Genomic DNA, 12,218 nt, shown 5'->3' with positions numbered 1-12,218 from the left:
GAGAGAATTTGAAAAGAAATTGGCCATAGAGGCAAAAACTAACAATAAAAGATTTTTAAAATATATCCGAAGCAGAAAGCCTGTGAGTGAGTCGGTTGGACCGTTGGATAATCGGAGTTAAAGGGACACCTGGAGAAGATATGATCATTGCGGAAAGATTAAATGATTTCTTTGCTTTGGTGTTCACTGAAGAGGATGTTGGAGATACCCATTCCGGAGAAGGATTTCATGGATGTTGATTCAGATCAACTGAACCAAATCACGGTGAACCTGGAAGATGTGGTAGGCTGATTGACAAACTGAAGAGTAATAAATCACCTGAACTGGATGGGTATACACCCCAGGGTTCTGAAAGAACTAAAAAATAAAATTTCAGACCTATTTCAATTAATTTGTAACCTATCATTAAAATCATCTGATGTACCTGAAGATTGGAAGATGGCCAATGTAACCCCTATATTTAAAAAAGGGATCCAGGGGTGATCCGGGAAACTATAGACTGGTAAGCCTGATGTCAGTGCTGGGAAAAATCATGGAAACTATTCTAAAGATCACAATCAAAGAGCATATAGAAAGGCATGGTTTAATGGAACAAAGCATGGATTTACCCAAGGCAAGTCTTGCCACACAAATCTGCTTCATTTTTTGAAAGGGATAATAAACATGTGGACAAAGGTGAACTGGTAGATATGGTGTATTTGGATTTTCAGAAGGCGTTCAATGAAGTCCCGCATGAGAGGCTTCTAAGAAAACAAAAAAGTCATGGGATAGGAGGCAATGTTCTTTCGTGGATTACAAACTGGTTAAAAGACAGGAAAAGGGTAGGATTAAATGGTCAGTTTTCATAGTGAAAAAAGGTAAACAGTGGAGTGCCTCAGGGATCTGAACTTGGATCGATGCTTTTTAATATATTTATAAATGATCTGGAAAGGGGTACGACGAGTGAGGATCAAATTTGTGGATAACACAAAATTTTGCAGAGTAGTTAAATCTCAAGCAGATTGTGATGAATTGCAAGAGGACCTTGTGAGACTGGAAGATTGGGCTTCCAAATAGCAGATGAAATGTAAAGTGGACAAGTGCAAAGTGATGCATATAGGGAAAAATAACCCTTGCTATAGTTACACAAAGTTAGGTTTTATCTTAGGAGTTACTACCCAGGAAAGAGTTCTAGGTGTCATAGAGGATAATACATTGAAATCATCAGCTCAGTGTGCTGTGGTGATCAAAAAAGCAAACAGAATGTTAGGAATTATTACGAAGGGAATGGCAAATAAAACAGAAGATGTCATAATGCCTCTGTATAGCTCCATTTATTTATTTATTTATTTAGAATTCTTATATACCGACATTCTTGAAAGAAGATATCAAATCAGATCGGTTTCCAATAAAAACTGAACTATCGCAGCTGTGGCGTTACATTGAAACAAGTTATCATAAACAATAACATTATGAGTAATATTATAAGAAAACGTTATAAGTAAAGAGTAAAAAAAAAAAAGTAAAAATCAACAAATCAAACCAACAAACCATCTTCGAGACTAAACCCAATATGAGTGTGACAAAGAACAAAGGCACATTTAGATAGAGCAACAGTGCCATAGTGGTGTTGTAGCTGATAGGCGTATTCTAAAGTTTAAGGATGGGGGAGGTCGGGAAGGTAAGGGTAGGATGAGAGAAGGGATAGAAGAGAGGGGGAGGAGTGGCATAGACACTTGCTAAGGTGGACTAGTGAAGGTGGTCAGGGACGAGAGTTTGGTTCTCTGCTGTCCAGATATGTCCTTTGACCCGTGTCTGAGTGTTCTTGAGACTCCGGGAAAATTTTTCTAAAGAGCCAAGTTTTGAGGTGTTTCTTAAAAGATTGGGTACAAGGTTCTTGACGTAGCTCCGGAGGTAGCGAGTTCCAAATGGTGAGGCCGGCTGTAGAAATGGCGCGTTTTCTTAGAGTGGTTTTGATTGGTGGGGCGTATAAGGTTCTTTTGTAAGCGTATCTGATCGGTCTATCGGATGTGTGTAAGCTGAGCTGGGAGCTTAATTTGAGGTGGGCGATGCCGTGAATGTCCTTGTGGATCATCATCAATGTTTTGAAAGTGATCCTGGATTTTATGGGAAGCCAGTGGAGTCCTTGTAATAGAGGTGTGATGTGAGCTCTTTTGTTTGAGTTCGTGAGTAATCTAGCCGCAGCATTCTGGACCATCTGTAAGGGTTTGGTTGTTATCTCAGGAAGGCCAAGGAGAAGAGAATTGCAGTAGTCAAGCTTAGTGAGGATGATAGCCTGGACTACTAGCCGGAAGTCGCTGAAGTGTAGGAGAGGTTTAAGATTTTTGAGAACTTGGAGTTTATAGAAGCATTCTTTAGTTGTATTTAGGACAAATGATTTAAGGTTGAAGAGGTTATCAAGCCGAACCCCTAAGTCTCTGACCGATGGGGAGTGGTTGATGAATGTTTTTGCAAATTGAGCTGCGTTTTGTGAATTAAGGGGATTGTGGGAGTCGTCTGGGGAGATGATGAGAATTTCTGTCTTATTAGAGTTAAGAATAAGGTTCAGGCTGGTGAGTAAGGTATTGATCGATTGTAGACAGTAGTTCCAGTGTGCCCATGTTTTTTGTAGGGATTCGGAGATGGGAAGTAGAATTTGGACGTCATCGGCAAAAATGTAGAATTTTAATTTAAGGTTGGAGAGAAGATGGCAGAGAGGTAGCAGGTAGATGTTAAAAAGCGTGGGGGAGAGGGATGATCCTTGTGGGACTCCCAGGATTGATTTGATAGGGAGTGATTCTTTATTGTTAATTCTAACTTTGTAAAATCTATTTTCGAGGAATGATTTGAACCAGCTCAGAGCTTCTCCTTGGATGCCGATCTCTGATAAGCGCTCAAGTAGAATGGCATGATTAACCGTATCGAAAGCGGCGGATAAGTCAAGAAAGGCGAGAAGGTAGGGTTGTTTTCTTTCCATGTTAAGTAAGATGGTGTCTGATAGGGAGGATAGTAGTGCTTCCGTGTTTTGAGATTTTCTGAATCCGAACTGGAAGGGGGAGAGTATGTTGTTCTCTTCTAGGTAGTCGGACAGTTGCTTGTTAACAATTCTTTCCATTACTCTGGAGATCAGGGGAAGATTGGCTATTGGACGGAAGTTGGCTGGGTCGGACGTCGGAAGGTTAGGTTTTTTTAGTAAGGGTTTTAGAATGGCTAGTTTTAATTGTTCTGGAACCTTTCCTTGAGATAAAGAGCAGTTGATGATGTCTGTCAATGATTTGGAAATGATTTTGGGAATGGAGAGGAGAAGATTGGAGGGAATTGCATCCGACGGGTGTGAAGAAGGTTTAAGCTTTTTGAGGATGCTTTCGATCTCTAAAGAGGATGGTGACTCGAAGGATGAAAGGTTGGAACTCCTTGTCGGTGATGGGGTACTGGAAGGAGGGGTTGTCAGTTGAGCTGAAGCGATAGTGATAGGCTTGAGGAGGTTGGTTATCTTATTTTCAAAGTAGATGGCGAGTTCAGTAGCTTTGATGGAAGCTTGATCGTCAGGGATGATAGGGGGCGCAGGTTTTGTAAGAGATGATACAAAGGAGAATAAAGCTTTGGGGTCGAAAGAGAAGTTGTGTATTTTTTTTGCAAAAAAGTCTTTTTTGGCTTTGAGGATGGCGATCCTGTATACATTAATGTATACAGGATCATGTATACAGGACCATGATGAAATCGCACCTTGAATACTGTGTGCAACTCTGGTCACTGTTATTATTTGTGATAGTTGTGGGTGGATCCTTGGGCCGGTGGCCCACGCCCTCGGGGGAAGATCCCAAGAGGGACCACCGGTCAGGCTCAGAGTTGGGAGACAGACACACACAAGTTCTTTTATTAAACAGTTTTTGAGAACCACAAGAGGTGGCAGTAGTGAGCTGGCCCGGCTGGGCTTTAGTCCCTCAGGCACTGGAACAGCGATCCCAGGAAGGCTGAGCTGTAGAGAAACTGAGATAGTGAGTAGGCAGAGTATGCAGAGTTCAGGAACAGAACCTTAATGGTAACACTCACACTGTAGTCTCTTAGAACAGCCCAGGAGCTGGAATGAAGTAGGCCCTCGAGGAGCGTGTACCTGGTTCCAGGGAAAGCTCTGAGAGAGAGATGGTAAATCACTGGTGTTGTAGGCAGCGGTGACTTCCTAGCAGAAGTTATATTCAGTAGCAGGTCCGGGAATTTGGGCCCTCGAGGAGCGAGTACCGGTTCCAGACTGCGACCTGAAAAGTAAAAGAGAGAGCGAGACCCCCGAGGAGCGGGTACCCCTGGTAAAGTCCAAGGAGGCAGAGTAGCAAGGTATGCGGAGAGCAAATCCCATCCGCAGCGATATCTGGAGGCAGCTAGGTAGGAAACCCTTTGCTAACTCGATTAGTTAGCGAAATGAAAGACCTTTAAATATGCGAAGATGATGATGTCATCTCAGGGGACACCCCTGAGGTTCGCGCCACTGCTGGTACTTGAGTCGGGGCTGTGCGCATGCCCTTAGGCCTCAGGAGAACATGGCGGAAGGTAGCATCTAGCCGGTCCGGGAACGCCGGAGGAGGTCGGCAAGATGACACCGCGGCAGCCAAACTTCCATCGACCCAGGAGGGAGTCGCCAAAGAGGTAAGGAGGGCGGAGTGGAGATGTCGGGCAGCGACGGTCGCAACAGTCACCACATCTCAAAAAGGATATAGCTGCACTGGAGAAAATGCAGAGAAGGGCAACCAAAATGATAAGGTGCATGGAATGGCTGCCCAATGAGGAAAGGCAAAAGAAGTTAGGGCTGTTCAGTTTTGAGAAGAGATGACTGAGGGGGGATATGACAGAAGTCTACAAAATAATGAAAGGACTTGAACAAGTTAATGTAAATCAGTTATTTACTCTCTCAGATAATAGAAGGACCGGGGGGGGGGGGGGGGGGGCACTCCATGAAGTTAGCAAGTAGCTCATTAAAAACAAATGGAAGAAAATTATTTTTCACTGAGCGCATAGTTAAACTCTGGAATCATTACCAGAGGATGTGGTTACAGCAGTTTGGATATGTTCCTAGAGGAAAAATCTATAAACTGCTATTTCAGTAATTAATAAGAAATATTAGCTTGTGATTTATCTAATGTTTGGGTATTTGCCAGGTACTTGTGACTTGGATTGGCCACTGTTGGAAACAGGATGCTGGGCTTGATGGACCCTTGGTCTGACCCAGTATGGCAAGTCTTATGTTCTTAAGTTCATGCCTCAATAATTTGCTTAGTGGATAATGTACCACCCACCTTTTCTCATTTTTGCTACACCAGACTACACCAGGGCTAGCCCTCTGAAGAGGCCCATTAGCAAACTCAGCTACCAAGTCGTACTTATATTTCTGGCAGCTTGGAGTAACTGATCACTACTTCAGATATATAATGTCTGAGTAATCATATACCTGACTAAAAGGTCAGAAGAAAATTTAATTTTTAAATAAGTAGTAATCAATAAAAGAGATAAACAAGCTTAATTATTAAATTTGGGCTCCACAACTCTCTAATTAAAATTAAATGTTAAGAGGAATGGCTCAATATGAAAGACTTCCAACCATCCCCAAACTTTAAGGAGCATTCGCAGGAATTCACAATTTTAAAACTGATGGAGGCTGGACTACAAATTACAGATTGCTTGGAGATGGGACCTATCCCACGCTCCACCCCATTGTCCTGGTGGCTTCTAAAATTTGAGTATTCCATTCATTTTATGGCATTCAGCTGGATCTGTACATAGAATTTGTATTAAACTAGACTTAATATATGTGCATATTAGTACACATATTAGCAGCATTTACAGAAAAAAGCAGAACCCCTCCCATTTTATTGGATTTTAGTATTTTTTTACACGTTTGCCCCTTCAATTTCCCTTCTCATATAACACAACATACCTGTAGGAAAAGTTCATAAAGAATTTCTTCTTTTACACCACTGTCCAAGTTACCCACAAATATGGTCCTATCCTTCTCATCCTGTGTCCGGAACATGGTCAGATACATCCACATTCATTTCAGCATCTCTGTAAACTGTGTAGCAGTAACAGCCAGTCAAGGAATATTTCTCAAGAGACACTTTAGCAGACAGCCTTCTAAGAACTAAGGGATTTCTCAGAATGACTAGATCAGTGACAACTTCCAGGAGTAAGAGGGTCTTATAAAAGCACTGCAGTCCTCCAAGGTTGGGGGTATCTGTTTGAAACCCTGAGGCAGTGCTAGCCCTCTAGGGGTGGGGATGTTTCTTTGAGACTTTGCAGCAGTGACAGCCTTCTGGGAGTGGTTGTGGGGTGTCTGTTTGAGAATGCAGCCTTCCAGGGATTGGGAGGTGTCTGTGGGATTATCTCACAGGCAGAGCAGCAGTGACAGCTCTCCGAGGGTGTCTCTTATAGACTGCAGCAGTGCCAGCTCTCCGGGAATGGAGGTGGGGTTGGCTCTTATAGTCCCTGCAGCACTCACAGCTGTGGGCCAGGGGCTGTTTCTAAGGGTCTCTGGAACAGGGAATGTCTCAGTGACAGAGGCGCGAATGAGAGGAAGATGTTTTATAGCTGCCGACTCTGGCACGCCCCCTCCTCAGCATACACTTGCTGTTTGCCGTAAAGAAGCTGCTTTGCATCACTTTTACCATGGGGGTTGCAGGGATACCTGCTGCAGTGTGGAGCATGCGCAAAACGGAAGCGAACGCCGGAGCAGCAGAGCATGCGCAGAACCGATCCAGTGGCGGGGTGCGCGGCGGCGGATGTACGGAGCATGCGCAGAACGAAGACAGAGCCGGCGCATTAAACCTCCGGTATTTGCTTCTGGGAGTGGATTTTGCTACTCCCCCCCTTTTTTTTTTGTCTTATAGCAACGAACTAAAGTGGTTTTGATTACAGTTGGGCTCCCGCCAGTGACGTTAAGGTTTTAAAGCAGCAATCTCGCTTTCGGCTGAGATATGTTGGGTGGGGAGTTGTTCGGTTCTTCTCCTGTCATAATTTTATGCTTAAATCTGCAGATGGATTTTATTTATGTATTAAGAAGCTTTAGCCCCATTGAGCCATTAGGCATAATTATTAGGTGCTTACAATTCTGTTTTTGCAAATTGCCTCCCTCCAATCTAAGCTATTGCTCTTTAGCATTTCTCAATGCAGAGTATTTAAAAACACACTCGCATTATTTTAAGATTGTTCTTGATTGCCTCGCTCTCCTTATGTGAGCAGGCTGGGGGAGGAAGAACTGGCAACATGCTGAAAGGAGGGGGTGGAAATTATTTTCTTGTTCTCCCTTTCCGTTGCAGTCAAGGCAGGATTTGAGATTTTATAGCGCTCCTAGAGTACAGGACTAGGGGTTGGGAGATTTTGTTCCCGGAAATCTGAGAGCAGCAGAGGGGTCCCGGTTTTTCGGGGGCGTCTTCACTACGAGCCTGCGAGCGTGTACCCGGGCTGAGCTGCTGGCTGCATCTTTGCCCGTTGGAAGGGGAAACGGCGACCTCTGCTGTCTACTGCTAGAAGGGACCCCCATCCCCCTTGTTGCTTTTCCCAGGAATGAGCAGGGATGGGCCGGGCTCCGCCCTCCCAGCCCCACCACACTGTAAACACAACCCGATAAGCGCAGCCATGGAACTCGCCCAGGAGCAGCAGCTGCAGCCCCTGAAAGCCGAGAAGGGGAAGCCCGAAGAGGAAGGGGCTCCCGGTACTGTTCTGTCCTCCTGCCGCGCTGGAAATACAGATTATTCTACGGCGAGAAAGCATCATTACATATAAAGATTGTCTTGCACGTGGTTCTTTAAAATCAGTAAATGGCATTAAAGCCGGGACCTGGTAAACCTCTGCATCTGTTCCTGTCTTGGCTATGGTAGATCTGTCCTTTAAATACGGGTTTTGTGAGTGGCAGGAGAGATCAGGATTTCTAAACTCTGCATCCGGTATCCGGAGCCCGTGCAAACAATGTACAGGCCGATGCAATATCAAAAGGTTTCCCAGGTGCTTTCTCCCATTCTATGTTCATATTAAAAAAAAAAAAAAAGAATCGCACAGCAAACTTTAAAGAGCAGGGTCTGAGATCATTTGCAAAATTGTTGGAAGTTCTTTCTTACAGTACGCAGCTTCTTAAACATTTTCTTGGTTGTAAAAACGTTATTCTAGACCAGTGAAAGAAATCGCTGGATTTCTCAGCTCTCATTGCTCCTCTTGAAATGCATTCTAATATGTTTTCTGTATAAATACTTGGCTTATATAATTGTATCCTTCTGTGCCCCTGTAGAAAGCCAAAATGAAGGTATTGGCTGCTGTGGCTGGACCCTGATGTTCCTCTCTTTGTTGTTGATTCTTGTCACCTTACCTTTATCTATCTGGTGCTGTATCAAGGTAAATTCCTCTTTCTGGTCCCAACTTGCTCCGCAGTGCATCTAAAATAGGTTTCAGACCTGCTTAAAAGGCAGTTCTTTTACAGTTTTTGCATGAATGTGGAGTTCCTCCCCCTCTCTCTGGACACAGTTGCCAGAGCATTTTGTAAGTTGCAGCTACATGTCAGAAATGGTCTTGAAGCACTCTGGAAGCTGGTGGTAAAACCCATCTCAGATTCATTGTGCAGAAAATCCCGGGAGGGGCTTCACTGTGCCTTCTACACCATGGGCTCCTCCTTGCACCACTGAATTTGGTTTAAATTCAGAAAAGAAAAGAGATGGCACTCTGTGCTTTTCGAGTTCATAGTAGATGACAATGTCACATTAATCTGTCTCCTGGATGGACTGACTCAGAGCAACAAGAGCTGGTGTGTGGGCTCCCAAACTCTGGTCTGATTTTCAGGTCAGCTGCAATGAATAATGAGCTAGATTTGCATACATTTTTAATTTGCATGTTTTTGGTTAGTGGTCGAGGGTCCCCAGGATCTATTTTGGGGAAACCTTTTAGTTCTGGTTTGTATTGGGTGAAGAGTAACACATGCTATCAGTGCAAGAATATGAATTTGCTGTCTCCCTACTCTTGCTACTGCTGTTGTCTAGATTAATTTTTATGAATGGTTAGTAATTTCTAGATTACTTAAAGATAATTCAGACCTCTTTAAATTGGGAGGGCTGATGTGGGGGTGACCTGTGGGTTAATTATTTATTTTAACTATTAAGGCTAAGTATGTTTTTGGGGTGCTTGATCACAACTTAGCACTATAGGGACAGAATAGGAGGATGATCCAGGCTGGGACTGATATCTGTGACAGCTGCTTGGTTGGGGGAGAGAGGGCATACACAGTAACAATTGATAAGTATTTAAAAGAGCAATATCTAGCTCCTTGTTGATGCATCCTGCTGCCCAACAATAAATGCTAAAACAGCTGATGATGAATTTTGATGGTGCAAGTCAGCATGAGGCAGAATATCTGAAAAGAGTACTATGAATTTATGAACATGTAGTTTTGATATCTAATAATATTACATAATGTTTATAATCACTAATTATATAGAAGGGTATAATTTTTGTGACATGCCCATTACAACAAAACCAAAACAGAAAGCAGAGTTAACAGAGAGAGATTATTCCAGCAACAAGGTTCATATCTTGGCCTGTGGGATTCCCTGTCATGTTTTTAGAAAAAGATGGCACAATGACTGTTGGAGACTGGGTGGGTGGGTAGCTGGCTGGCTAGTGGAACCAATATGTTGCATGTTTGTGGGCTTATTTGTGTGATGTGTAGTTATTGAAGCAGCAGGGTAGAGTTTTACATTTGTCCCCTTCACTTTTAGATAGTCCGAGAATATGAAAGAGCAGTCATTTTTCGACTGGGTAAAATCAATCGACATGGAGCCAGAGGACCAGGTAAGAGAGTCTCCGTGCACCTGGAACATTGTCCCTGCCAAGCAGGCCGCGCTGAACTTGGGAGATGCAGAATGCCATGAGTTTAGTCCATGGGCAGCGAAACGATGCTGGAAATAAAGGAGAGATCCCTGCCACTCGCCAGTTGGGTTTGTGCCATTGTTGGGCTCAAATAATAGGTCTTTCTATCGCTTCATCAGTGTCCTCTTCATTTAATTCAAGTTTACTGGACTAGCACTCTGAGAGCTTTCTTTGTCTTGTACATTGTCAATGGCAACCATCGAGTGATCTGCAGACAGGAGCACTATGTATCCCGGCACTAGCAAAGCCGTTTTAAGACTGCAGTCTGACAGAGAACCTAGACTGGTTACTCCCTTATCTCTCTGCAAAACGTTGGAAGTAGGTGAGGGAGGGGAGAGCAGGCATCGCAGTCCATCTGGGCTCCAGTTGTCTGTCTTCCATGTGCTACCTGTTCACTTTTTTGGTTGCCTCCACCCACACACACCTCCCCTGAGCTGAACCTGCTCAGGCTGTATCCTCAGTACCAAAATCAACAACAGACAGAGCCCACCCTCTGCTTTCTACAGTGAGACTTGTAGTAGGACACACTGGAAGTTACAGCATACCCCGCCCTCTTTGCTTTGAGGAATGAGTAACTATAGAATAAAATGCATTGTTTCTCTTCATCCTGTGGGATTCTCCCTCCCACCAGCAGATGGGGGCAGAGTGCAAAAGCTTCCTCTCTGACATCACTACCATAAAGGCTGGCCCAGCAGAGGGGACGTAGCACTGACATCGGTGGTCCAGCAGTGCAAGAAGGGCTCTAAGGTAACGGCCTTTTTTAAGGTCGCTTTCCCTAGGAGCCGGGGTGGGGAACCTGCGGGATGACAGCCTCCGTAGGTCTGATGTTTTCTCCCCTGGTCAGCGGGTTGTTTAGGTCTCCTGGTTTCCCGATGAAATTGCCTGTTGATGTAACAAGAAAAAAGGCGGAGAAGCAGCCCGTCCCGAACCATTGCTCCCTGCCCTAAGTATGGACACGGGGAAGAAGTGCAGCAGGTGGGGGTCCCTAGCGTCGCTGGCGCTTTCTGCCGCAGTTGTGTTGGAGGAAGGGCGTGAGGCTGGGCCACTTGAACAGCTTGCACTGGGGGGTGCTTCCTTCCTTCCGCATCTTTGCAGGGTGGGGCAGCGAGGAGCCCTCAGGGGATAAGGAGCTTGAGTTTTCCTCAGACTTCATCTTGGCTACGCGGGAAGCCGCTTTCCAGATGAAAGATAAGCAGAATAAGGCTGTTTCTTCAGGGGAAAAGCTGGGCTGGTAAGATCGAAGACCTGGGGTGGAATCCGGGTGGAGTTTGGGGAGGAGGAGGGCTCTTCCCAGGAAGATACTTTAAATGAGGAAGAACTGGAGGCTAGGGACTCAGTTATGCATTTGTTGAGGGCAGATGAGCTGGGGGCCCTAATTACAAAAAATCTCCCAGGTCCTAAGTCTGAAAGAGGAAATAGCCAAAGATTAAAATACAGAAATTAGTGGGTAAAGGTTTTTTTTTTTAACTGACCTGAAACCTGGGCTTTAACAGAGCATTGCTGGGATGTGGCATGGGTTTGTTTGTTTTTTTCAGTTCTCTCACTGGGCATGTTACTGCATGGGGAAGATGTGCGGGCAAGCTGTGAGAGCTCCTGCTCCCCTCCCTGTGCTACTGGGAGTATTATGGCTCACGTGCCTGTATCCTGAGATCCTGCAAGGAGCGAGAGCTGCTATGGTTCCGTCTGAATGCTATGACTTCTGCATATTCAATGAGGCTGTCATGGTCCCTGCAATACTTATTGAAAATAACTGGCGAAAATGCTGCCACTGAGACTGTTGTGGCCAGTGCAACAAGAAAACAGTATTTGTTTTTGATTTTGCAAACCTCACAAGCCGCACATTTTACTTTCAGAAATTAGCGCCGACCCAAAGGTCGGCGCTAATTTCTTCTGGCGCCAGGAAAGTGCACAGAAAAGCAGTAAAACTGCTTTTCTGTGCACCCTCCGACTTAATATCATGACGATATTAAGTCGGAGGTCCCGAAGAGTAAAAAAAAGTTAAAAAAATAATAATAATAATTTGAATTCGGCCCGCAACTGTCGGGCCGAAAACCGGACACTCAATTTTGCCGGTGTCCGGTTTCCGAGCCCGTGGCTGTCAACGGGCTCGAGAACAGATGCCAGCAAAATTGAGCGTCGGCTGTCAAACCCGCTGTCAGCCGCTGCTCCGGGTTAAAAGGAGGCGCTATGGACGCGCTAATGTCCCTAGCGCGTCCTTTTGCCCGTTTCTACTGCACCACCTCATTTGCATACTGTATCGAGCGGGCGTTCGTCCGCTGTCCTGCGTTATTACTGAATCGGCCTGTTATTCAGAGGCTCCTCTGAAATCCCAGAAATACACA

At 44.8% G+C, this 12,218-nt stretch overlaps 2 protein-coding genes across 4 annotated transcripts in view; one reads left to right on the top strand and one right to left on the bottom strand.

The window, feature by feature from the left end:
- RBM11 (RNA binding motif protein 11) overlaps nt 1–6,787 on the bottom strand; it is a 28,095-nt gene extending 21,308 nt beyond the window's left edge. The window contains exon 1 of the mRNA XM_029577858.1: nt 5,906–6,787. Within this exon, the coding sequence (XP_029433718.1) occupies nt 5,906–6,019 (114 nt within the window). The 5' untranslated portion in view covers nt 6,020–6,787. The remainder of the gene's footprint in view (nt 1–5,905) is intronic.
- A 90-nt stretch (nt 6,788–6,877) lies between these two features.
- LOC115076425 (erythrocyte band 7 integral membrane protein-like) overlaps nt 6,878–12,218 on the top strand; it is a 45,160-nt gene continuing 39,819 nt past the window's right edge. The window contains exons 1-3 of one of the 3 annotated variants that reach the window (XM_029577856.1): nt 6,878–6,948; nt 8,249–8,352; nt 9,726–9,798. In XM_029577856.1, the coding sequence (XP_029433716.1) occupies nt 6,942–6,948; nt 8,249–8,352; nt 9,726–9,798 (184 nt within the window). In that variant the 5' untranslated portion in view covers nt 6,878–6,941. Of the gene's footprint in view, nt 6,949–7,215; nt 7,679–7,769; nt 7,807–8,248; nt 8,353–9,725; nt 9,799–12,218 lie in introns of those variants that run through there. The other 2 variants (XM_029577854.1, XM_029577855.1) reach the window with 2 other exon arrangements.

The sequence above is a fragment of the Rhinatrema bivittatum genome, chromosome 15, assembly GCF_901001135.1.
Source record: "Rhinatrema bivittatum chromosome 15, aRhiBiv1.1, whole genome shotgun sequence".
Taxonomy (NCBI): domain Eukaryota; kingdom Metazoa; phylum Chordata; class Amphibia; order Gymnophiona; family Rhinatrematidae; genus Rhinatrema; species Rhinatrema bivittatum.
The sequence above is the reverse complement of the archived record's forward strand: the minus strand, read 5'-3'. Positions and strand labels throughout refer to the sequence as shown.